Below are 25,396 nucleotides of genomic sequence, written 5' to 3'. Positions count from 1 at the left end.
AAAAAAAAAAAAAAAAACCTACAAGCCTGTATATTTCTATTCTTCACACACTAAGATAAAGCAGTACTGAGATAGTGCAACAGCCAGAAAGCCAGGGCACAGGTTTGATAGCAACAACTTTACCATTTCTGCCCCTGTTAAGATACTAGAAGTTTACAGCTTTGTGGTTAAGTGCTGCTCATTTCTGCTGCTCTCCGGCTGCACGCTTGGGATCAAAACTCATCTTTGGCTGGCAAGATGACTATCTGTTGGATAGTCTTTTTTTTTTTTTTTTTTTTGCCAATGGGGATTAATTTATATTTCCATTCTAGACTTGGCGTTACAGCCATTTACTTTCAAGTCCAAACAGAAATTTATGCCAAAGCTACAGCAGCACGCACAGCCAGGGCCCATTATCCCAGCTCTCTGCACTCCACACAGCATGCCCTTCAGAGTTCTGGTACAGATTTTTCTGTCCCTCACAATTCCTCTGGCAACTCAGCACTGACTTGCCTTCAGATCTGACAGACGTGATCATTTGAGCCCACAGCCCGTTAGAAACAAACTGCTTTGAGAGCCACCAGCTGGCCCGATGTCATCCAGGCTGCACGTTTGGCAGTCGGGGCATTATTATTCATGGTTATTTATTAAATACAAAACAGCAATTCCAAACTGGCTCTGCTGTGTAATCTTGACCGTCCTCTGTTGGTAAACAACAGGAAACTACTGAACTCAACCAACCTCACTTGCATTTTTGCTGATTGAGTTTCAATAGAAATGCTCCATAGGCTTGAAATATGAGGTTGTATAATTTCTTCTGAACAATGAAGGACAAAAGAAGGATCCAGATATATCTGGTGGGCAAAGCAGCCAAGTAAGAAAGCGCTCAGCAATGCTGAGCCGGAAATACTGCTAAGATAAAGGCATTGAGACCATGAGATGGTAAGAGTCCTCAATCCCTGGTGAAACAAGGAGGGTGGCCAGCAGAACAGCCACTGTGGATTTCCAAAAGGCAGATTTTGGTCTATTTAGAGACTTGGCTGACAGAGTCTCTTGCTTGAGAGGAAGCTCCAAAGGGCAAAGGAGTCCAGTAAGGCCGGATATTCAAGGAGCAGGTCATTCCTATGTGCCAAAAGACAAGCAGGCAGAGATGATGACAAGCTGGCTGAACAGACAGCTTCTTCTGGAACTGGGGGAAAGAAAAGAGAGTAAACGACCTTTGGAAGAAGGGGCAAACAGCAAAGAACACCCATGAATATGTTCTGAGGTTTTGCAAGGAGGAAATTAGATGGGCCAAAGCCCAGCTAGAACTTAACTTGCCTACTGCAGTAGAAGACCATTTAAAATGGTTTCATAAATATGCAAATGACAAAAGGAGGACTATGGAGAAGCTCCACCCTTCATGGCATGCAGGATGGAAACATAATGCTGAGAGATGAGAAAAAGGCTGAGGAACTTAATGCCTTTGCCTCAGTCTTTATTAGTAACACTAATTGTTCCCAGGGTACTCAGCCTGCTGAGCTGGAAGACAGAGAGAATAATCCAAGGTGAAATGGTTGGTGACATAATACATCATTGAACATACATAGATCTATGGGGCCAGACAGGATCAACCCAAGGGTACTGAAGGAATTGGCAGAAGGGTCACTAAGACACCTTCAAATGCAGAAAGTGCATGAAGGAGAGACAGACATGGAAGAAATGCCCAAAAGACAAGATTCCAAGCCTTCATAAACTTCTTTTTCTCTTGAACTCAGAATTGAAAGCTTCCTCCTTCCACACCCAGATGAAAACAAAAACAAAGATAGAGTGTCATGGCAGAAAAGAAACCTAAAGAACTGACTTTAGCTTCCAGAGAATTGGTGAGGCAACTTACAACACTCTTCTAAGACCATTTCTAGCATGGCACACAGAGGATAAAACTGCAATAATCTAGTGAAGGAGGAAATGAAAGTGCATTTTGAATGCTTACTGCAGAGATGTGTATAAGAAAATCCTTCAAAAAAGTCACAAAAGTGAAAAATACTACGAATTTGGATGATCCTGAGCTATTGTGTAATACTGCAAACAGTAATTCACCTAGAATTGTAGGCTGATAAAGATGTAGCTGGACATCAAGCTGGAATCTAAGCACAGAGCTCTGGATAGGGTACACCACTAAAGTCAGTGAGTTCTAAAATTACTGTAGGCTGCCAGATGGTCACCTTCCATTTCAGCAGAACTGCACACTCTGTTTTGAAGGCTGGACTAATTTGACTGTTCTGATAACACAAGTGCTCTGATGTCTGCAGTGACAAAAATTATAACAAGGCATACTGCTTTCTGATCTACCCATTTATTAACTTGCACCTCATAGCTTCCAATTAACCTCTCTCAACTCCAAGGTTCCACTGATAAGCACCACGTCCTCCACACCTCTCATTTTATCTTGGGTGATAAATCAGAATATTTGTGATCTTCATCTAAACATGGCCACAGGTACATAAGCATGCTGGTTAACAGGTCTTTGGTTTTAACTAGCGTAGACTATCGTAGAAATACAACAGAAAGAACAATTTATCTGAATCTATGTTAGCATCTTATTTCTCTTGTAACTTTAATTAACTCTTCTGGCTTATTCCTGTTTAACCAGACTCTCAGCTGTATTTATTTGGTTCTGAACATCCTGCTGTATAGTAAATCCTGCTGAATATAGCATCTGATGAATTATAATGGCATCCTAAAAAGATATTTTATACCTACACTATGCATGAAAACAATTTCTGATCAGTCACATTTGGATGTTTTCTGAAATTGAAAGAACATTTTCAAACATGAAATTTGCTTCCCCATAGATTTTTTTTTTCTAATGAGTAAGCACCCAGTTCTCAGAGTTCACTGGAATGCCAATGCAACCCCTTTTTCACACTGACTTAGTTGAAGGATATCCTGTCCTTCTGCTGCATTGTTAATACCACCAAACCACTGGAAAACTAAGTGCAAATGCCAATTCACTTAGTGTTATCCTTCGGCTCTACAGAACTTTCCATTTTAGCTACAGCACGTGTTGAATATCTGGCAAAATATACTTTACATGCAGTTTTCAATAGCTTTTGTCTTGTGACAAAAAACTGACCAGCATATTGCTCATGTTCTTACTTGTTTATAATTCACTTGTTACTGCATTTATTTTTCTAAGAGAAAAATTTTTGTGTTGTACTTCTGGGATTACAACTATGCTGATGATCCTTTTCACGATAACTGCTCTTTTATTTCCTCCACACCAGAAATGCATTGCAAATTCCATGGAGAAAATGACATGATGTTTCTGTTCCATAAAGTAGAAGTGCCATTTAGAAAAGTCACTGAAAAAACATACCACTTAAAAATTGGAACTGTGTATTTTTTTAGAAGATGAAATTTGAGAGATGGGCAATGCTTGTTATGTAACCTATTCAAATATCCCATCTAATACAGCACCGCTTCTCTAAGTTTACTCTGGATTACATGTAGATATGAAACATATTACATTTATAAGATCTGGATTTGAGAATCGCCTGCCACAGTATACATCCTCAAAACCCTCTTGCTTCTTTCAGCTGTCTCCAGAACTTCCATCCTTTTGAAATTGCCACAACTTTTCTACTAAAATAATGCAATTACCAGGCTGGCAAAAGAATGCGTGCTCTCTCACTCAAAAGCACACACCACAAGAGGGCTGCATTCAATCTCACTTATTGAAATTCCTGTTTCTGGGCATTTTGTTATGCAATCTAAGCATTCAACACTTCTGTTTTACTCTGCAATGCCTTATGAGGCCATTTGACTTGTAGGTCAGGACAGATCATCCAGATAGTGAATCCTGGAATTTTTTCAAGTCATATACACCTACCGAGTTCCTCTGTCAGCTATGAAGAAGCAAAGGAGCAAGAAGTCAGTGAAACTCTTTCTGGAAAACAGCTCTGACATCCTGGCTTAGGACACCCAGGATATTTTGCAGATGGAGTGACTTCACTTTGTTCACATTCTGGGCTAGTTGAAATCTACATTAGCTTCATTAGCACAGTCTTTTTGCTTCGAGTGTAAAGCTGCCCTGATATTGTGATGGAGCTTTCAAGTCAGCTCAGATAGGTTCTTACTGCATAAAATCACAAAGAGTAAGAAACAGCGCTGTACGAACAAGATTTTAAAATGCAATCTTCATCCTAGGCAGTTAGCCAAATAAGACAGAAAATAGCTACCAAAACCCCTATATATATATATACACACACACATACATCTCTCTATGTGTACAGTTTTATATGTACACGATATAGTCTATCTTACACACAGAATATGCCATGCAAGCCACAGACTCATTATATTCTATCAGCATTTGTCTGTTTTATTTTCATGAGTTCTGTACTGTTCACTGCTATACAAACAAAACGACATGAAAAAGAATATGCCGCTGGTTGATTACAAAATGTGTCAGACAACACTGAAAGGCATGAGACTGTAAGTCAAGACAATTCATCCCTGCAAGGAGGTGAGTAAGCCTTCAAAATGTTCTCTCCTAATGTACAGCAGTGCTACTATAAATCAGGAATTGTGTATATATATTTTAAATTTGACTGCATGCTTGTGTGCACATCTTAGTGTGTGATGTTTACTGAGTTCATTAGCACCACAGGTAGCAGAAATCCTAATAAACCTCCGTGGTTTCTCGGCATTGTTAACAGGTTTGTTTAATATCTGCAAAACTGTGGACATGCAGAATGCACTACTTGCAGTAGCTGCAGCTTCACTGTTACCTGCTTCAATACTAATGTACCTGTGTGAATGGTTGTTTCAGACACACCAGAACAAAATCTCAGCTTCAACAAAACACAGTCTGAAAAGATATGTGAAGAATGGGAAGAAGCCACATAGCTGCTGAGCATACGTTTCATTTAATTCTCTGATCCGTGCTGCAAGAAGAGCAAAGTGAAGAGTTCACAGAGGAAGCCAAGGAGCTTTCAGATCTTTTGGAAGGAATACTTTTTTGGGTAAGTAAAGACAGAAAAAAAAGGACTGGTTAAATCACAGCAGTGCTGCTGACAGGATGAACCTGGAGAGCACTTAGGCTAACAATCCTTTTGAGGGAAACTTTTTTAAAAGCATCCAAGCAGATTTAACGAACAGTCATTCTTATAGGATTTTAAATGGGACTTATGTCCCTAAGGTCTGCTCTCTGTCTGTTTGGCTTTTCAACATCAGTACCCATAGCAACTTCCAGGCAACACAAACGCACCATTGCTCACAAATTCCAAAGCGTCTGAAGCATTTCTGAAAAATGTCTCTCTTTTTATTTATTGTGCATGTTATGCTTTCCTCCTAATAGATGTGCTTATTGTCTATGTAATGCCTTAAACCATCAGGACAGGCCAGCTCCTTTCAGAGCAATGAAGGACTGGTTATCAGAGCAAGCCAACCAGAAGGATGCTCAGGTCCCTGCTTCTGCAAGTGCTTTATAACAACTAAGAGCACTCACTTTTATTGCTGTATTGCAAGGTCAACAGCGACCAGCAATGCAAACAAAACCAAAGACTTGCATCTGTCTAAATGCAGCTAGTAGGCATTTCAGAGAGGCTTTTTCTAAGACATAAGAACTAGCTTTTAACAGTATGAAATGGGACTGGGGAGAAAGATCGCTACAGAGAATGTATATCAAACACGGTTCTGCAGTTCTCAGATGGCAGCCGTTCCACAGGAAGATGAAATGATGGGAAAATCCATTCTCACTTGAATCAGCCTATATTATAACTGTGAATTAGCTGAACTATATACGTTGTATAGTTCTTCAAATAACAGGCACAGAACAGACACGTTACAGGGAAACCCTTCCTATATCTACCAATGTTTGGTGAGAACACCGACAGCAATGCCCTCTGGAATCCTGCAGTTCTGGAAAAGGTCGACAAAATAGGTTTCAAAAGACAGCACTATTTCAGATTACATACAAGGTGATGAATGAAGTGGAGAGTTGAGTTTATGCTGAAGTTTGTGTTTTGATAAAAATCTATTTTAAAAAGCATTTATACTCTACTACAATTTTTCCCAAGCTCCTCTGCCCTCTTATGTTTTCCAGTTTTCAGTATCAGTACCATAGCAACATCCAGAGCTTATGAATGTGGCACTGCTCTCTGTCTCTGGAGTAGAGCCTTACAAATGACTGCCAAACTCAGGGATACGAGTCAGCCTGGAGAAGTAAGATACTGGGCTAATTTTTGTATACCCTCAAAATAGTGACAGGGGACTGGGAGGAGAGCAAAAGGAAGGAGCTGAAGCTGCAACAGCAGAGAAGAATGAAAGAATAAAATCTGCTGTAGTTTAACAACATATAAGCAGCAAATTCCATAACTAGAGGAGATTTAAAATTTTATTACTATCTTACAGATTTGGTGAATGTATCAACAGTGTAAGGATTCCAGCATTTTCAGTAACTGAAGTGACTCCAAGTGAATCTTCTCCCCTGCCAGCAATTACTCATATAGAAATGTGATAACAGAAATACACAAAATACATTTGCAGCAACTTTAATGCAGCTGGAAGTGAAAAGAGCCAGCATCTGCAAAAAGTGGAAGAGTGGGGAATCCATTAAACATGACTGAGAATCTCCACTACAATGGAACACTGATTTGGGATTAGTCTATTCAGCCTGTAGATGCTGCTATTTTTCTAATATAACACATCAGGAAACATCATCTCCTAAGTAAAACTAAAGCAGTATTTTGTCCTGGAAAAGTATGCACTCAAGACTGCTTGAAGGTGGTATTTGTCTTACTAATAAACAGAGCTGAGAAATGGATATGGTATGTGCAGCATCTGGTAAGGCCATGTGAAATAAATAGGTAATTATTATACTTGTCTATTTTAGAGGAATTAATTTCAACTTCAGCAATAATTAAGTATGCTACTAATCCAACCAACATCATCTACAAAATTACAGGTCATGAACTGACAAAAACAAGTAGTAACTAATAAACCTGACCTTCATCTGAGGCTCACCTATTGTCTGTCCTACCGCCATAAGTCTTTGAACACAACCAAAACATTCAGTATTCTGACACAAAAACCAAAACCACTTGATGATTCTTAAAGCATTCAGTATGCTTTCTCAGCATCAAGCCAGTCAAAAGGATACTGTGCACAAAGCCACAAGAGGGACTGGTTTTTGTTTTGTGCAGACTCAGTGGAGCATCAGAAGTATGTCAAGGCACTGCACTGACCTTACTGTACTGCTGTGACGGATGCTAGAGGGAAAAAAAAAACAAATCACCAATTAAATGCTCCAAGCAGATGACTGACCTTTTGTAACCTATACCCAGAAAGATGCTGACTAGGCCAGCAGATACACCTTGCTTCACATGTTCAGTCCTCCTGCTAAAAAGCATTAATAACCAGAATAACCTTTCATTAGAGCATCCTGAAAAGATGACAAACATTAGATAAAGAACATCAAGAACGTGTTTAATTCTGAAGAGATTTAGTCTGTACTTAGTCATTTTTTTCTGATCTATGGACAAGCAAGAGCTTCATTTCTATGCATGCGATGTGAGGGGCTGACATTATTCCATGCCTGCAGCTGGAGAAATTAAAATGTTCACATACATTAAACATTACACATAGTTACCACAGATACTGTGTTTTCCAAGGTAAGGGAAAACGTTGGAAATCTCTAAAACCACTGTGGGTTAACTGCTGGCAAATAATAACTTTTTAATATGGTTTCTACAGCAACTACTAATAACCTGTGAGGACATAAATGAAAACGATCTGCCACATGGTATATCTGCTTGTCACAAGCCACGACTCACATGTAAGAGAGTTTAAGAAGATTACTGCAGTTGATGGGTCTTGATAGGCTCAGGGTCATAAAACCTGAAATATTTCCAATTAGCTGCAGGGATGTGCAGGTAACAAAAATTTGCCAAGCTGCAAACCCACAGATAACGACTCTGACACGAATCTATTGAAAATACTGCAGTGAAATGCTGCACTTAATTCTCAAAAGCAACGGAGGATGGAAAGAATGGCATCTGAGAGAAGAGCACAGCTTGGAAAAAACCAACTCCTTCTGAGGATGACTGAGAGAATGGGCTGTCTGCCACACAGGTGAGGTGAATACCGCTCCAGGAATACAAGAAAGAAGAGAGAGGAACAAAGACTTCAGTGTGTAACAGAGGGCAGAAAATCTGACAGAAAGCTGGTGCTCACTGTGAGAAGTACATCAACGTGTGCACATACAGAAGTTTGCAAGACATTATAATCATCGACAGACAATTCTGGAAGAAGTCAAGCTGCCCTCTCTTCCATGTTGCAAATGACAAAGACTGTCAGGACATGTAAAGAAGAATAACAGCCTGCCCTGTATTTTCTGCATTACTGAATTTCACAGACATCCCTAGTGATAAAAAGTGCATTTGTGAACAAGGTCCTTGATTGCCTTCATTAACTAATTTGTTACGAAATTTCTAGCAAAACACAGAAGGCACAAAAGACAGGCAGTCTTCAATTTATAGATATTTTTCTGTATCTGAGGCTATGCTATTTACTGCACAGCTTCCAATTCTTATGAAAACACGTTTTCAATTGTAACAGCAAACATTAAAGCTTATTTTCAGCTAAAGGAATGCTACGAGTACTTTCACAATAGTTCTGCAATTTCTAAGTACTGGTCTTATCTGTAAGATGACTCTGGGAGGCAGACATACACAGAGCAAAACAAGCCAGGGAGAAACGATTTCCAGGCATCGAGGAATGACTATTTAGTGTTGCTGTTTGATCTGTAATCCTATGGACATACAGGTGAAATTAGGTGACTGAGGACTTGCACTTACACTTTCCTGCTCTCAGAACAGAGTGGTTTCAGTTCACACATGCACAGAACAACTATGGCAAACATGTCAGCGCTGCTCAGAGAGGCTGTAGTGCTACTCAGTGTGCAAGCTCACAAAACCCATACAGGTTTTGGTAGCAGTCCCACATATTCTGGGAGTCGTACGTGTGTGCAGCTGCAAAAAGGGAGGCTAGTTTTCACTAAAACAACAGACTTGGCCCTTACTGCAATGTGACAGGAGGCCCTTTCATGCTCTGCATCCCTGTTACGCAGAACACAAAGTGGGCACAAACCTGGACACTGCTGATCCCTGCTTCCTCTGAAGGTAACTCGGCAGATGCTTCTGTTATCACTTCTGTCTGCTGCACTCAATGTATAGGTGAAAAACTTTGTGCAGCAAAGTAGGAAGCAGTATACTTAATACCTTCAGCCACACACTCCCTAACTCTAAACAGCCCGAGCTGCTCAGTCAATCAAGAGAATTATTACAGGCTTGCTTTTTTACACCTGTTTCAATTTTCCCATTAAAAAACCCACAAAAATTTAACGCACCTAGAGCTTAGTATTTGATTTACATTTGGAAGCATGAATGACACCCATCTTGTAAGCTCTAAGAGCAGAGACTGGAAGCAGCACCTAAAACAGAAGGCAAGCCTTTGGCTTTAGCACAGTACCAACACCCATCAACATTTCACCCACACAGAGAAGCAGCCCTGGGAGATACAACATACATCACCTCCTTCAGGTTGGAGGGTCACATTAATGAATAACTAAACTGGGAGTCCTGTCTTCAAACACCATTTACACAAATACATCAAACTTAAGCATCATGTAACAACTCCAGAATCACCACAGCAGTCCTAAGAGATGTAGGGATTTCTGTGCTAGCTTCCTGTATGCTCTGTGCAAAGCAAGAACATCTGGATGCCAATTTGCTGTGTAATTGCTTGGCTGTACTGAATACCTGAATACAATTTTCCTGCCCTAGCAATGAAATACACTGGGATATCTGCAATTACTGAAATGCTGTAGCACTGTACAACGCAGATTTAAACAACAGCAGATAGACCGATTTATGACTGTGTGTATAAACATTTACTTTGGGGCAAAACTATCAATTTTGAATGAATAATAGAAAAAAAGATGCAAATTGCTGCTTATTTCTGTCACTAAGAATACACAATGAAGGCAAGCATATTAAATTTTTCTCTTTTTCTATTTTTGGATTCTGAAGTTGGCAGCTCTTTTCTGCAGTATTCTCTTCTGTTGGCTAATTTATGACCCAAAAATAAATTTGAAGCTGAATGAAGTACTGTAATAATCCAAATACTTCTGACTCTGCCATACTGTGAAAGCAGTGAAATGTGAACCCTGTTACAGGAACACACAGCCCAATGTATCCAGGTATTAAAGGCTGGTGATGGATATATAGAAAGTGTCAAAAAGAGGTCAGTTCAAACTTAGTGTTGACAGAAATTACTGCCTCCAAGACTATGAACAGTCTTCTAATGATGCTTTAAAACCTTAGTTCTGTCTTCACATGTACCGTTTATACAGTCCTGTGAAAATACTTCAAAGCCAAGAAGCAATTTTAAGAAAACATTTATCCACGACTATTTTCTCCTGACAGATTATTTGACTTCAGCTGCTGATATTATGTCAAGATAATGTGTAATCCAATGAATTCATTCCATGTTGAATCAAATCAGCTGGGACTATTTCCCACCCTTTTGAAAGTGAACATTCAAGCCATGTGAACGTTCAGTGTCATTTGGCACTTCAGGAAAACTTTTTCAAATGCAACGAGGTCTGAAACCTACACTCAATTTCTGGGTAACTTCCTGACCTTTCAGAGGAGGATCTCTGATCTCTGACAAACCAGATCGTCAAGGGCATTATATAAACCAGAAATGTTTTTCATTAACTTTGCTAAAGGAATGCTTTATAAATGTCTTATTTAAATTCCTGCTTATTTCTGTCATTTTCAAGATTGCACAGGTTATAAAAGGGGATGATTTCTATTAAGCTGAGCTCTGCCAAAAATGACTCCACACATGGCATCTATTCCAAGACTCAAGCTTGAAAGGATCTGATACGAATTAAAAGGACGGTTAAAGAGTGGTATATAACAATTAATTATTTTATTATCTAAAATAAGGACCAATCTTCATTTTGGTGTATAGAGTTCATTTTTCACTGCTTATTCATATCAAAATATGCTGAGACTGACTTTCCAAAAATGCTCCCCTTTGTTATCCAAGGAAATACAGTGGAAAGCACTAATAATTTTTCACCAGGTGCTCATTGAAACTAAGATTCATAACAGCTAAGGCAAGACAAATGATACTTAATCCTGTGAAAGGAGTTGGAAAGTAGCAAATCAACTATTTAATTTCTCTTTGCTTTCTATCAATAGCCAACTAAGCTGATGTGAATAAAGTATATGGGATTGCAGAAGTCATTTTGGTCAAACAAGTTTTGGTCTTCCACAGAATAATTCCTCTGGCTGCCATGACAACCAACCTAATGGGCTTCAGTGCTGACAAAGTGTAGAATTCAGTGAGTTCATAAGATTTAAGTATTTTGATAGACAAAGGACAGAAAAGCACAGAAGGAAAAAGACGCTGGCACTATTCTGAGCAACGTGCATCAGTAAAGATTAATGAAGTAGCTCATGAACCTGCAAATAGAAATTCAATAACTATTCCCATGAAGGAGCATCTTACACAGGTGAAAAATGTATATTTTATTAATCTATATTTAGCCTAGGTGTATTTAATGTCTGTCCATTTTTAGTAGTCCTTACTGAAATTTCTTTTCCTCTCTTATTCACCTCCCACATCTTCAGGTAACACACTCCTATACTGCACTATCAGGTGGCAAGCTGCCCTTATGCAACAACCACGTGGTCTTTTCATCTTCACATGTTCATACAGCATTTCCTCTTACCACACACAAACAACGCCATACTAAAGCATCCTATTTAAATTTACTATTGAGCCAAAGGAACACACTTTCACCCCCCCCACACAAAAAAAAATATCAATGCTGAATCAAAATTATGTCTTTCTCTTGCTTAAAAAACAGCAACAACTGTAGTCCTTGCTCTACTCAGTACATTATTACTTACCCATCTTAAGCACGTTCATCATCTGTGCTCACTCTTGAGCTGCTCTTTGGTTTATATCAGTGAAAACCTGTAGTATGATCATTACCTGCACATATTTTCACTACTGTGGCACCTGAGCACAATCAAAGGAAAACGCAGTCAGCTTTTACCCGGGTTTCTGTTTAAAAGATTTAGTGCAGGGAGGTAAGCACTACCACTCACAGAGAGCTAGGATACGGTGGGGTGGGGGGAAGCAAATAAATGAAAAAGAGGGAGTCAAAAGCCAAGGAAGAAATGTACTGCCTGAACTATTTTTATTGCCAGCCTGTTTGGTGGAGGCTAAATAGATTATTATTATTATTATTATTATTTTTTAAGTTTCTTTACTCTTAGAAATGACTTAGCAGCATCTCTGGGCAAAAGAGATCAAGTAGTTGAACTAATGACCATAGAAGAGCGAGAAGGTGGTCACAGGAATTTGTGTGCTGGTCATCACTGGCAAAAATCCATTCAGGTGGTTCAGGAGGTTGTGATACCTACGGAAAGCCAAGGACTGGTAACTGCTAGGATTACACAGTCAGCATGCAGATAGTGCCTCCTCCAGGAAGAAACTCTCTCATAGAGATACAAGCAATGTAGTTAGCTGAAGGTTATTTTTTCATTTCCTATTCAGATGGGTCACTTATTTTATGTAATAACAGGTAATTCTTTCATGCTATAGCTCGTGATGCATATTAATCAGTGTTCTTGCATAATTACAGTTTCTTTCAACATTCAAAATGCAGTTAAACTACTAATGACATTTTTCCCCCTCACTTCATCAGCCTATTTTGGGAGTAAAGGCCTGAAGTAGACACTCAAGCTTTGGGAGTGGAAAACAGCCACGAGCCAGAATGTATTCACAGTAGAGCTGTAGGGCAATAAGGTTGTCATCTACGCACAAAGACACTTCCAAACATGTAAATATGATGTTAAAGTCTCCACTACTCCTTCCTCAGCTTTAAAGTCACATACACCATCTTCTGCTGGCCATTACAACCAGTAAAAAGGAAATTACACTGTTTTTATGATTACTGGTACTACTGTAGCACAGTGACATTCCTGAGACACGGACACAGTGTTAACACCCTATCCTTAACTCTCCTGGTTTTCTTTAATTATTGCTGGTATCAGAAATTGGAATTGTAAGAAAATAGTACAAATGAGTCAAACCAGAGCCGCATGATAATGTTTGGTATCAAATGTGCCTTTTGGATCTGAAAATCCACCCGGACATCAATATCTCACATACAAAATGATGAAGGCGTGCAGATATGTAATACTCTGCAATGGCTCGTAAAGCAGCTACAGGTTGGTTGTCCATAAAAATATTTCCACACAAATGTTCCATATTTAGCACACTTGCAACAATAGAAAAAGTCCTGCATGAGGAAGTAATAATTTAGTATTTGAAAATGCTACCTTCTCACACATACAACACTACATAATAACCTACAGTCATCATGTATGTAGGATACAATGCCTAGCAATGTACCAAACGCTACAGGGACATTAATATTTCACATAATATCTGCTTGACTTAAATAAAAGTAGGACTTAAAGCATTTGAAAGCTTAAAAAAAAAAATCAAGAAATGTTTTTGGTTTTTTCCTTAGCTTGGTGCTGTGTAAAATTAGCTAATTGCCTTTAAATATTTCCATTTTTATAACCCAACATCTATCTAATTTGCATAGATCTTTCATTAAAGAGTACAAGAGAAAAAAAATAGAAAACGACTGTACAACTGTGAAGCTCATTTCTGAGGTAATTACAGAATCTATTATTTGTTAAGTTGATCACATTCCAGGTTGAGAACGTTCCTTTAACTAAAAAAGTATTCCAGGCTAGAATTACCATGATGCACTAGGTTAACTTAGTGTTGAAAAGATTTAAGTAAAAACATGTTTTGAAATTTCATGTATGATTTTTCACTACAGCAAAATGAATAATAAACTTTCAAGACATATGAAAATCTAAGATGTCCACCACAGCCTGTTGGATAAATATATGGCCATACAGATGCAATCCTTTATGAAGATATCCAATTGGACAAATTATCGAATATTAACTGTTTTTATTGCTTCTGCTCAAGTAGGAATCAGGCAAAATGCAAGTCAGCTCTGCTTCTAAAATCCAAGCAAGGATTCCAGCAAGAAAAAAAAACTACCATCAGGACCTCATTCTTTTTAATAATCTCAAACTTCTCCCTTTGGCAGACAGAATAACCAACATGTGTTAAAGATCTGGAATTGCTTATTCCAGAAGAACTAGCCTATAAATAAGTCACTTTACATTTACTGTACACGTTTATTTTCTTCAATCATACATTCATACATCCTGAGAACATTCACTCATTTGCATTTGAATCACTGCCATATCAGTATTATTACAACGATTACACCATAATGGCCTAAAGCCTAGCAGAAACCTCATCAAAATGCCCATTTCCAAAACATCCCCCAGATGTTTCATTCTAACAAGCAATCGCATCTTTATACTCTGTTCCCCTGACAATACGGAATCAGTCTCTTAACACCAGATTAATACAGGAATGGAAGATCATTCCTAGCTAAAAAGCGAGCACCACATGTTCTCTCACCCACTGACATGCCAAGCAACATAACTCATGTTTTACACAGTTTCTCCAAATCAGCACTGCCTGGAAAAGCTGACAACACTGGGCAGCCGATTTGCTGCATCTGCATGTTGCTCAGCATTTCCCATGTTCACTGAACACAGCAATTTTTTCACAGCTGAATGTGGAAGCTTTTGAGAGAGGGCAGTAATACATGTCTGTGTGTTCAGTGTCAACCCCATGAAGGTTAACAACTGGTACGGACAATAAGGTAGAAATTCCTTGGGATCTTTTCCACTATTTTCCTGAAGTAGACTGACAAGCAAGCTACAGTATTTGAAAAAAATGCAAAAATGTTGTTGTCATTCATTACGCCTCTTCAGTATCCCATATCAACGCTCTCAAATCGATCCATGTTACAATCATTTTAAGTACAACAGCATGCAAGACCTTTTTGGTAATCAGTATATGTAAAGTATTTCTGGAAACACTTCAAGCTTTGTGAAGACTGACTTCCATCATTCTGGGGAGAGTAGGTATATTCAAGACAGAAACGTACATAGAAATGGAGATCAGTATTACCTTCCCTTAGACATTCCACCACAAAAGTGAATCCTGTAGTCCGTGGATGTAAGACATACTCATATTTTCGAAGTCCATTCTTTTCAGCAAAGTCATTACTGCGAGCTTTGGTATTGGCTGGAGGAGACAATAAAAAGCACAATTTTCTATGAGTGTACATGTAGAATTACATATAATCATGATATGTCAGGAAAACAAGTAGAAAAACAATTCACACAACACAAACGTGCAGCAGCTTTTCAGTTGGGGGCCAACTGCAAGATGCTTCTGGTTATGTGTGTGTGTGTGTGTGTGTGTGTGTGTGTGTCACAGAATGATAAAGAGCAATGTCTGTTGCAAGAACAGCCTTCCTACTTGCTCATTTCTTCTAAGAAAATACTCAGCAAATCCTTCATATTTATCAAATACAACTTGAAATCTAGAAACTGAAATTTAATAATTCTTCAGACACTTCAAGACCCATTTTTAAAGTAAAACGTATTAATGAGTTCACTAGCGTTTTTTTAAATAAAAAATCCATGATGCACAGTAATGCAGGTTTGATTTTATATCAGTTTAACCACGTAAAACTTATTTTGGAAAGAAAACATTAAGCAGAAAATAATAGTTAATTGAATACATTGAAGCAGTATTCTAGTTCTTCATTTTGAATATGGTACGTGTTATTCATCACCCTGCTCTACACATACATCCCCCATTTTAACCTTTCTGACCTAGTGCCCAATATCACAACACGTGCTTGCTGCCAGACACAGAACTGACAAGGACCTAGAAGGCCACCAGGCCAAACCCCACGACACATGGATTTCATAGAATCATGAAGGTTGGAAAACACCATTAAGATCATTAATTCCAACCACCAGCCCATCCCCACCATGTTCACTCACTACGTCCCTCAGTGCCACATCTCCATGGTTCTTGAACACCAGGGACACTCCAGGGACAGCAACTCCACCACCTCCCAGGGCAGCCTGTTCCTCACTACTCTATTTGAGAAGAAATGTTTCCTATTATCCAATCTGAGCCTCCCCTGGAGCAACTCAAAACCATTACCACTCATCCTATCTCTATTACCTGGGAGAAGAGCCAACTCCCATCTTGCCACAACCTCCCTTCAGGCAGTTGTAGAGAGCCATAAGGTTTCCCCGAGACCCCTCTTCCCCAGACCAGACAACCCCAGCTCCCTCAGTTGCTCCCCACAAGACTTGTGCTCCAGACCCCTCACAGCTTCGCTTTGGATACTATCCAGGGCTTCAGTGTCTTTCTTGTAATGACAGGCCCAAAACTGAACACAATATCAAGTACTGGTGCAGCTTCATCACCAGATGAAAACTCTGGCAGAAAGAATTCTACCCAGAGCAAACCAAACCAAAGTTTTAAGAGCCAACTGCCAACAGAGCCCCCACTAGGGGAGAGAGAGATAGATACAGGGAAACTTCTCAAAACAAGTGGAGAAGAAGCAGTTTGTTCTCTCCCACACGTAGGCAGCTTGAAAGCAGAAGTCCAACAGCCTTGGGGGCTGCACTCATCCTTTGCTGTGGGTATTTCTGCACCTCACCTTGGGCCAAAAGGCAAAGTACTCATACAATGTTCCCATGGCAACAAGAAATCTTTTTACATAACTAACGTATTAAATAACTAGTATTTATAGAGTCCCACATGGTGTTTTAGAAGATGAAATCCTAGCACACATCTGTGGAAGAAAATCATTGCCTAAGCAATTCATAATCTTTCTCAAGCAGAAACAGCTCTTTTTTCTAAGTGCCCACAGTTAACCTTACTAGAGATGAGAGATGAACTATTGGAAAATCATATACCAATGCTTAATAATTTAGCAGAACTGCTACATATAGGCAAGTTCTCTCCCTTACACTCAAAATTTCACCCTATAAAGGGGCAACAGAACATGTTGACAAATCACCACAGTAGTACCAGATGCCTTTTTTGCATGTATGCATCTTTCTAATTTCTAAACTGCACGAGCTCATTGTTTATCAGCAAATGTGGGTCTCTCTTTCACTGGAACAGCTATTTATCAGTAAGTGCTATATCGTATTAGTATAATGAGGTATTTTTCCACTGTGACCTACTGTTACCTGTATAAGGTAACACGTCACCTATATGCCTTACAGACCTCTACTCCTCAAGATTTACTGCACAAGATCTCCTGACCTTGTGACTTGGAGGAAAGGAAATAACTACTGCACAGTAGCCAAGTGGTTCAAGAAAGAACAGCCAAAGATTTAATTCCTGCCAAGCTGTCAAAATCTACAGATACTTGAAAAATATTACATCTTATGAAAGTGTTGTAAAAATTATAGAATGTGTAAAATTCTAAAATTACATTTGGCTACATAACTTAAACTCATCTTCCCCTGAGCATATGTATTATGTCTCTCATGACTGGAGTACCTATTTTTGACTGCTAGACTGCTATTTCAGTGTTGAAAACAGACTATTGTGAATCAGTGAAGGGAACTTGCCTGTAGGATCCTTGCCTCTGTTGTGACAAAACTTGAAAAATGAGTCATAAACAAAGCTTGGAATGACAGAGAAGGAAAGAATAATCCCCTAAGTATTAAATGCTCATTTGAAAAGCTGCGTTCTATCTTACAGCCATAACTGCATTGTACTATTAGGACAATGACCACTAGTTTTCCTCTAAAAAATACACAAGTCAAAAGCTCTAAAACTCTTTTCCAAATTCTGTGGTGATTCAAGTAATGTGCTTAAAAATAGTTTATCAAGAGTTTTTAAGCTACTGTGCTGTTTCTTCCAAAAGACACTAAGTTTCTACTTCATTTTCTGCATATGCAAATTAAGATTTCAAATCTGCAAGTCGGGTCAAAGCTTTAATACAAAAGTGCTACGCAATTCCACATTAGCTTAGCAGTTTCAAACAATCAAAACCTTAAGCATCTTAAACTGCACACAATTTGTGTGCATACAGAAACTACTGCTCTATATGCCTGCTCACTAGCACTTCTGTTACAAAGGGCAGCATGAAAACAAGTTCTGTTTGCTGAACACTTCTACTTGCACAACATACAAAATATTAAGTAAATGGGTAGCTTATTTTTCTGAGCAAGAGCTAATTTACACTGTAACAAGAGTCAGAACCTCTGCTGCTCACTGCATTGAAGTAAACCTCGCACTCACCTCCTTGTACTTGGAAAGATTTCGCTGTAAACATCTGCAAAGCATCTTCCTAATTTCCATTTACTACAATGCCTTTCTAAAAAATGTGAACAGCTGGACAATGGTGCTCCAGCCAACACTCGTCAGCTATTTCCTGATATTCCATTTGTTTGTGCCCCTCGTCTCTGGACTGTAAGTTTTATATAATGGATTGTTCCATCCTCCTTTTCATGAGCCTAGTGTAATGGGATTTTAGTGACACTCACAGCTAACACGATGATCATTCTCCTCTGGAAGAACTATTTCCCTCTTCAATTTGTAACATCTATCAAGTCACGGACTTTTTTGCATTATACTTATTACTACAATATTTTAATACAGCAAGTTAAGGAGGTCAAAGGGTTCTTGATGCTATCCTGAAAGCGCAGGATAGACTTCTAGTATACCAAAAAGTAAGCATCACACTCCTCCTCCCCATTCTGCCTTTCTTGGCGTTTTTTTTAGAAAATAGTATGTTATTTTGGTATTATTTCTGCATAAATGCACTGACTGCTACATTATCTGATGCAAGCATCTTGGTGTGTGCTGCTGCTTGCGATCCCTGTATGAGACACCCATGCTTAAACCTTCTGAATAAAAGTCAGAGCAAATCTGCTTACTACAAGGTTCAACAAAAGTCAGAAAATTGGATGTTCCATATTACACGAAACCTAGAGGTTAAAAAAAATGATGCAGGAAATTAAAAATACATTTATTGTATATCCTCTCCAGCCTAAGTGATTTACACAACAGTCACCTCCTATAAAACCCCGTAGTCACCAGTCAACACTACAGAACTTGTGTAGGTGATGCATTATTCTGCAGCCAAACTTGTATTTGTAGGTGAAAGCAAGAAGAAATAAAACTGTAGGATGCCTTTGCAAGCCTGTTAATGAAAACACTTCCTTAAAAAGGGGAAATGCAAGTGTAATGCGAGCTGCATAAAGGAGCTCTTGGAGCAGGGACTGGAACTGAATTTGTCTAGGTCTTCACAGTCCCAAAAGGCCACTCACATCATCTGGAAAAAGGTAATGCTCCCTCTTGCACACTCACACACACACACAAAAGTATTGTTTTTATAAACAAATATTTCAGTTTTTTTCCTCTGCAATTAAGAATTAAGCCAAAGTAAATCTACCTCCTAAGTTCTCACTCATCATTCCTATTAGCTATATTTTGCATTTTATTTTAACTCCTTGGTTCCAATAAGAAGGAATAGGTACAATGATCTATTTTTATGAAAAAACTTCATATATGGATTTCAAAAGGAGTACAAGTCATAAAGGAAATACATGTCCAGTAAGGCATTCATTCTCATGGTAAGGTTGTGCTATATGCATCTTTAAGAGACACCCAACTAGGACTGTATCAAACCCTAAATTGTTGAAGAAAGAACTTCAGATAATACAGGTAAATAATGGCAAACAATGCTGGTTTTCACAAACAGATCTTTTGTCAGCCAGATGTAACCCCTATTAGAATAGCTATCTACAAACATAAAACTTTTCCTACATCCTCATTTAAGCCCTATCATATAGGCTAACAATTATTTCACAAGGTAACATTTAATAGTTGTGCTTGTTTCTGTTCAGTGTCTCACTCAGCTGATCCATGCAACTACTTGGAGAGCAGGTGGCAAGCACAGGAAGACCCATTTACCTGAGGCCTTTACACACTGCTGCAGGGCACTTGTCAAATTATGCAATTTTTCCTCCACTTATCTCAAAATTTATGTGGAGAAGTCCCATTAACTGCATCACTGCTGGAAAAGCTCAGATGTCAGCAGCATCACAGAAGCACCATATCTCAGAATCTCATTTGAAGTGAACTGGAGGAAGATGTTATGCTAATCTGTTTCCTTTGTCTTCAAGTTAGAAAACTTCAGGAACTTAAAACTGCTTTATATCCATGAAATCCAGAGAAGGAAAAGTGAACAAACTCCTAATCTTTTAAAATCACATAATAATTTATGGTGTAGTTTTGAGTTAAAACAAAAACCTCTAGAATTTGAAGGGAACCATAACGCAGTAACGAGCTGCACTTGCTAATGTAAAGATTTGGAACTACAGCTCCGTAATCTGTGCCAAAGAAGGAGGGATGTTTGTGCTTCCCAAAAAACACGTAAGCAACATGAATTCACCTCAAAAGAACAAGCTCGCATGCTTTTACATCTAGCATTTTCCAGGCTGATGCATTTTGCTGGACATCGCCCAAAAGAACAATACATCACCCTCATCATCCTACAGGAATGCTAAGTCAGACAACTTCAATACAACTGCTTCTGATCAACTCTCAATTCTTTTCTTCCTTTTTCACTAGCACTAAAATTTGAATATCATGTACTTCCTTTTCCTTTAATCAGGCTTGTGATAAAAGCACACACGTATTCCTATGGCATCAAGTACTCTCAAATGCCACTGGCACCGGACAGGGAAAGAAGAAATGGGTAGTCCAAAAGTCTCTTTTTTAAACAATTTCTCATTCATCTGTTTATCAGAAGTTTGCATAGAGAGCATAACAGCTATATTGGCTCACAGTTATCATTTTAACAAAAAATTAAGCAGTTCTTGCTTGTGCTGTTTTCGAACTATAATTACCTGTTAAACTCTACCAGTGTGTCTGAATAATTGTTCGTGCATTACTACATGACATTTACTACAAAGGAGATAAGTACTACAGTACTATGCTACCTTCTAGATAAAATATTGTTTCACATCCCAACTGCCTACATTTTGGCATCAATGAACTTTGTAACTTTTGTTTGGTTTTTAAGCTATTTCTTATGAAAAAAAAAAAAAAGTCTGTGGAATCGCAGTTTGGCATAGAGATTCATAGATAGTTAAGCCCAAAGGAGTTTTTAGAAAAACAAATGGCAGAACAAAGGGGGACTGCCAGAAATAAAGATCTTAGTAATGGGAAAAGCTGGCACAGACTCCGCAGGCAGTGGGTCTGTTGGGGCTTTCAGCACAGCTGGTTAACACAACTACTGGTGAGGAGAACCACAGCACATAATGCCTCCTGCAGAAACAGCAGCAAGAAAGACTTGTGGGAATGTCACGTGAAAGGAAACCCAAGAAAAAGGAAAAACTGAAGTAAAGAAGAAACCAGTTTATTTAGGGATGCAGACAAATCCACAGGCAATGGATCCTACGGAACAGGCCCAGAACAATACAGCAACTTTTTTGTTCTCTGACTACTTCGTAGAAAATTACCAGGAGAGTCTCACATAGATCATCAATAAAAACAAAACAATGAGCAAAATGGTAGGCTGCACTAGTTGTTTGTTTTCTTCAAGTCCTCAGAAAGTCTGATTTCTTAAACAATTACAGTAAAATGCCTTTGGTGCATTTAGCTTTAAGCTTCAAGCACTCCAGAGTGAAAAGATGACTAACCGACCAGAAATAATCATCAACTTTATACACAGATTACATGCACACTGTTCAGGATTCAATTACATTACTACTTTTTAAACTTTCTTAAGTAGCATTGTCCAATGCAAAGTACCTCAACAACTTCAGTTCAGGCAGCAGACCACATATACTTTGTATTTCTTTTACATCTTTCATTCTTGAATACTTGAAAACGTTACACAAGAAGAGTAAATCCATCTCTGCCAGGTGGCTTGAGAGGATAAGAATTACAGTAGCAAAGAGCTGCCCAGCAGTACTCCTTTTCCATGAAGTACATGCTTCCATACTGCTTCCTCCCTGGGCTGCTCAGTGGACCGGGGGGAAATTATCACCATTAATCAGTGGTAGCTGAAGCTACCAGGAGAACGGAGTAAACACAGCGCAGACATCCATTTGATGCTGCAAGGTGAGAGGAACATGCATTACATGAGCATGAGAAACGACAACTAGAGCAACAGAAGAATCCCACCTGCATCAACTTCTGAATTGATGGCATATACTTAAATTTAGGCAGAGTTGTTCATAACCAATTACAGTGGAGAAGAGACAACCCTCAGCTGCCTCACGGAACTCCACGTTTGGTTGGGGAACATTCCCACCCACTGCCTTTGGGACTCCACAGCACAACTGCTAACATCCTGCTGCTGCCTTAGTCCTAGGCTAGTTCTTGTTTAAAATTGTAACAAGGAAATTCTTCAGTCCTTTAAAATCTGTTGTCTCTGAGGAATACTGGAGAGATAGGAAGGCATACATAATTTGTGGGTAAATTATGAACAATCCAATTCTCTTTAACCATCTTGGAATGGGTGACCCAAGGAGACATTTTCTGACACTTCGAGTAAGATTAAGAATTTGTCTTAACTCAGAACAACCAGAAGACAGGTAATCATGAATTCAAAGAAAAAAATTATCTCAATTTCCATGCCCCTTCCTAATTTTAGATATACAATTACTAATTCAGCAAAAGATATCATATGATGCAGTCCAAGAATGTTTAATGATCTATCCTCCTTTAGGAGGGAGGATCGAGTGACAACAACTCCCTACAGTGGGATACCATCTGAACATTACATATCTGTGTTTAAGGATACTGGGAACATGAAGAAGAAGATAGCAGTTTACATGATTTATTTTCACACCGTGCCTAGTATTTATTGATCTGACATTGCGATAAGGCATGATTTGAGAATATCTGCAAAGGAAAGCATAGTAAAGATCTAAAATAAGCTAACAGTCTAGTTGTAATTGGTTTTCTGTTTTAAAAATGATGCTTATCAAATAATGCTGCAGGCATAAAGAACCACAGAACATTCATAAAATGCTTTTTTTATTGGCATTTGAGTCTTTTTCAATAGTGGTTAGCAGCTTGCTATCGATGCTGTAAAATACACCTGCATTAACACAGATATTTTTACTAAGAATTAAGCAAACATTTAACACATTAAATTTACTACAACAACACTGACATTTGTTTTCAGAAAACATTTTTTCTTTTAGATGCAGATATAGGCAACTAACATGGCCTAATGAAGAAGCATATCCATTTTCTCCTCTTAAAACATGAAGAAAGAAATCCAATAGAATCATTAGCTCTCATCTTCAATCACCTTTCACAATTTTGCACTGTTCATTCCAGTCACATGGAAAATAGGAGCATAAAAGTAATTTATTCCAGGTCTTGTAAACTATTTTTCCAATACAATACAAAAGTAGAATTAACCAATGTTAAGCTCTTTCGATTATGGGATGCTTTTGAAACTTAACAGTTATTTCTGGAAGACTGGTTAAACCTCTTAATGAAACCATGCCTGTGTTTCTTGGGTATATTAGCACATCAAGATTGTTAACTACATTTTCTACTGTCTGAGAGAATGTAGCATTGCTCCTAGCTTGGATGTTTTTTTCAATTATTTCCATATCAATCACTACACAAAACAACAATAAATTTATCCTACCTGTGAGATCAGTTCCTTCCGGAAAGATGAGGAGTTGTAGTGGCTCATGAATGTCACAGAAATAATGCAGCATTTTTTCAAAGTGACTCTTGTCATCTTCCCATTTTCTCTGAATGAAAATAAAGGCAGCAACCTGCATCGCCCAGCCTGTAGTTTAAAAATACGCCTTTAGTAATATTTCATGCTCTTACCTCCATAGTGTCTGTTATTCCAAAATACTGTACAGATTGTGTCAGACACAACATTTTATCTAAGATCAGCTAAGCAGATGGAGCCCACACAGCTAACATGCCTTCTGCAATCTGGACCTAATGAGTCTCAGATACTCAGATTATGAACGATATCCAGATAGCTGAATCCTGGAAAGGGTTACATGAATTAAGAAGGGAAATGCTTGGGATGCAGCCTCAGCAAATCCTGGCAAATTTCTAAACTGCACTTGTTAAAAAAACCTTTGTACACAAACCAACATGTTTACCACTAAATCTGATGTGCATCCCTGCACATATCGTGAGCCTGTATCTGTAAGTAGCTGTCCATACAGCTTTTTCAGTATAGGCCATCCATATCTGAACAAATCATTTGCAGGAAAAAAATAAAGATCAATTTTAAAGTAATTAAAATGTGACTTACATAGTTGAAACATGCTCTGTTCTGGCATTTAACCACCTTCTCTTATTACAACGTTTTACTACAATAGTGCAAAGAGGAGATCTTTTCATACAAAAGTATGTCAAATACCAAACGGTACCACAGCATTCAGTTATCCCAACTGCAATTGAATTCTTTAAAATGGAGACAGCAAAGGAAGAAAGCCCCCTAAGCTGTAACAGAAATGCCTTCTCCAAGTCACAACTCTAAGGACATAGCAAGCTCCATCAGAGTGCAAAATGCATTTTAGGAAAGTTCTATGGCCATTTTGGTATGTTCCTTCCACGCATTCTTACCATCCTGTCTAAACTTTCTGTATGTTTCATGTACTCAAGTCAGTTCCCTTGAATTACTTTATGCAAAAATTGTACTGTGCTTAGCCATTTTATTGTTTGGTATCACACATCAGATCTAAATAACTTAGTCCTCAAGTTCTCAGCACAGCCTGCAGGTGGAAGGAAGGGAAATAAGAAGCAGAATAAGTGATCAGTCAGGAAGCATGCTGATACTGTCCCAGGTCAGCAGCTCCTCAGGAAATGTGATTTTGGTCCACAATAGAGAGGGACCATGGGGGAAAAAAACCAAAACTGTCAGATTCCATCCTCTCCCTTGGATCTCCACAGGGAGCACAAGGCTTTAAATTACATGGAAGCTTCCATACTAAACTCTTTCCAGTGATCCTTCTTTGACATCACCAAGAAAATCAAATTACACAACACTTGTAGCTAACAAGAAAGCTGCTTGGGTGACTTGTATTTTACTTGCTTAACATCCCTTAAAGCAGAAGTTATTTAACAGTTTCTCGTTCCTAACCTAAGTGGTGGTGTTATATACAGGCCATGAAAAATTAAACAGGCAGTAATATAATGACAGTGTCAAGGAAGAAGGACAAAAGACAGAAATGAGTTGGGAGGCATCTAATCTTTACAAATAACCACAGGTTTGATTTTTATAATCTAAATATAACATTCAGTGTTCTAGAAGGTTTTTTTCTATATTTAAATGTGTATATAATTAGATAAAACCGACTGCCCCAATAAGAGCAGATTATCTAACAGTCAGATGATAGCAAAGGATCCT

The 25,396-nt window shown here is 38.5% G+C and overlaps 2 protein-coding genes across 4 annotated transcripts in view; one reads left to right on the top strand and one right to left on the bottom strand.

Annotated features, from left to right (window-relative positions):
* Positions 1-25,396, top strand: part of ALK (ALK receptor tyrosine kinase) — a 751,299-nt gene that overhangs the window by 347,513 nt on the left and 378,390 nt on the right. The gene's annotated exons all lie outside the window — the stretch shown is intronic.
* The window catches only part of LOC100541035 (lysocardiolipin acyltransferase 1-like), a 34,834-nt gene continuing 10,430 nt past the window's right edge, over positions 993-25,396 (bottom strand). Inside the window, exons 3-5 of one of the 2 annotated variants that reach the window (XM_019612577.2) lie at positions 23,666-23,812; positions 15,124-15,240; positions 993-1,168 (exon numbers count right to left, since the gene is read on the bottom strand). In XM_019612577.2, coding sequence (XP_019468122.1) covers positions 1,008-1,168; positions 15,124-15,240; positions 23,666-23,812 — 425 coding nt within the window. In that variant the 3' untranslated portion in view covers positions 993-1,007. Of the gene's footprint in view, positions 1,169-6,374; positions 7,233-15,123; positions 15,241-23,665; positions 23,813-25,396 lie in introns of those variants that run through there. The other variant, XM_019612578.2, reaches the window with a different exon arrangement.

The sequence above is a fragment of the Meleagris gallopavo genome, chromosome 2 (assembly GCF_000146605.3).
Source record: "Meleagris gallopavo isolate NT-WF06-2002-E0010 breed Aviagen turkey brand Nicholas breeding stock chromosome 2, Turkey_5.1, whole genome shotgun sequence".
Classification (NCBI taxonomy): domain Eukaryota; kingdom Metazoa; phylum Chordata; class Aves; order Galliformes; family Phasianidae; genus Meleagris; species Meleagris gallopavo.
The sequence above is the reverse complement of the archived record's forward strand: the minus strand, read 5'-3'. Positions and strand labels throughout refer to the sequence as shown.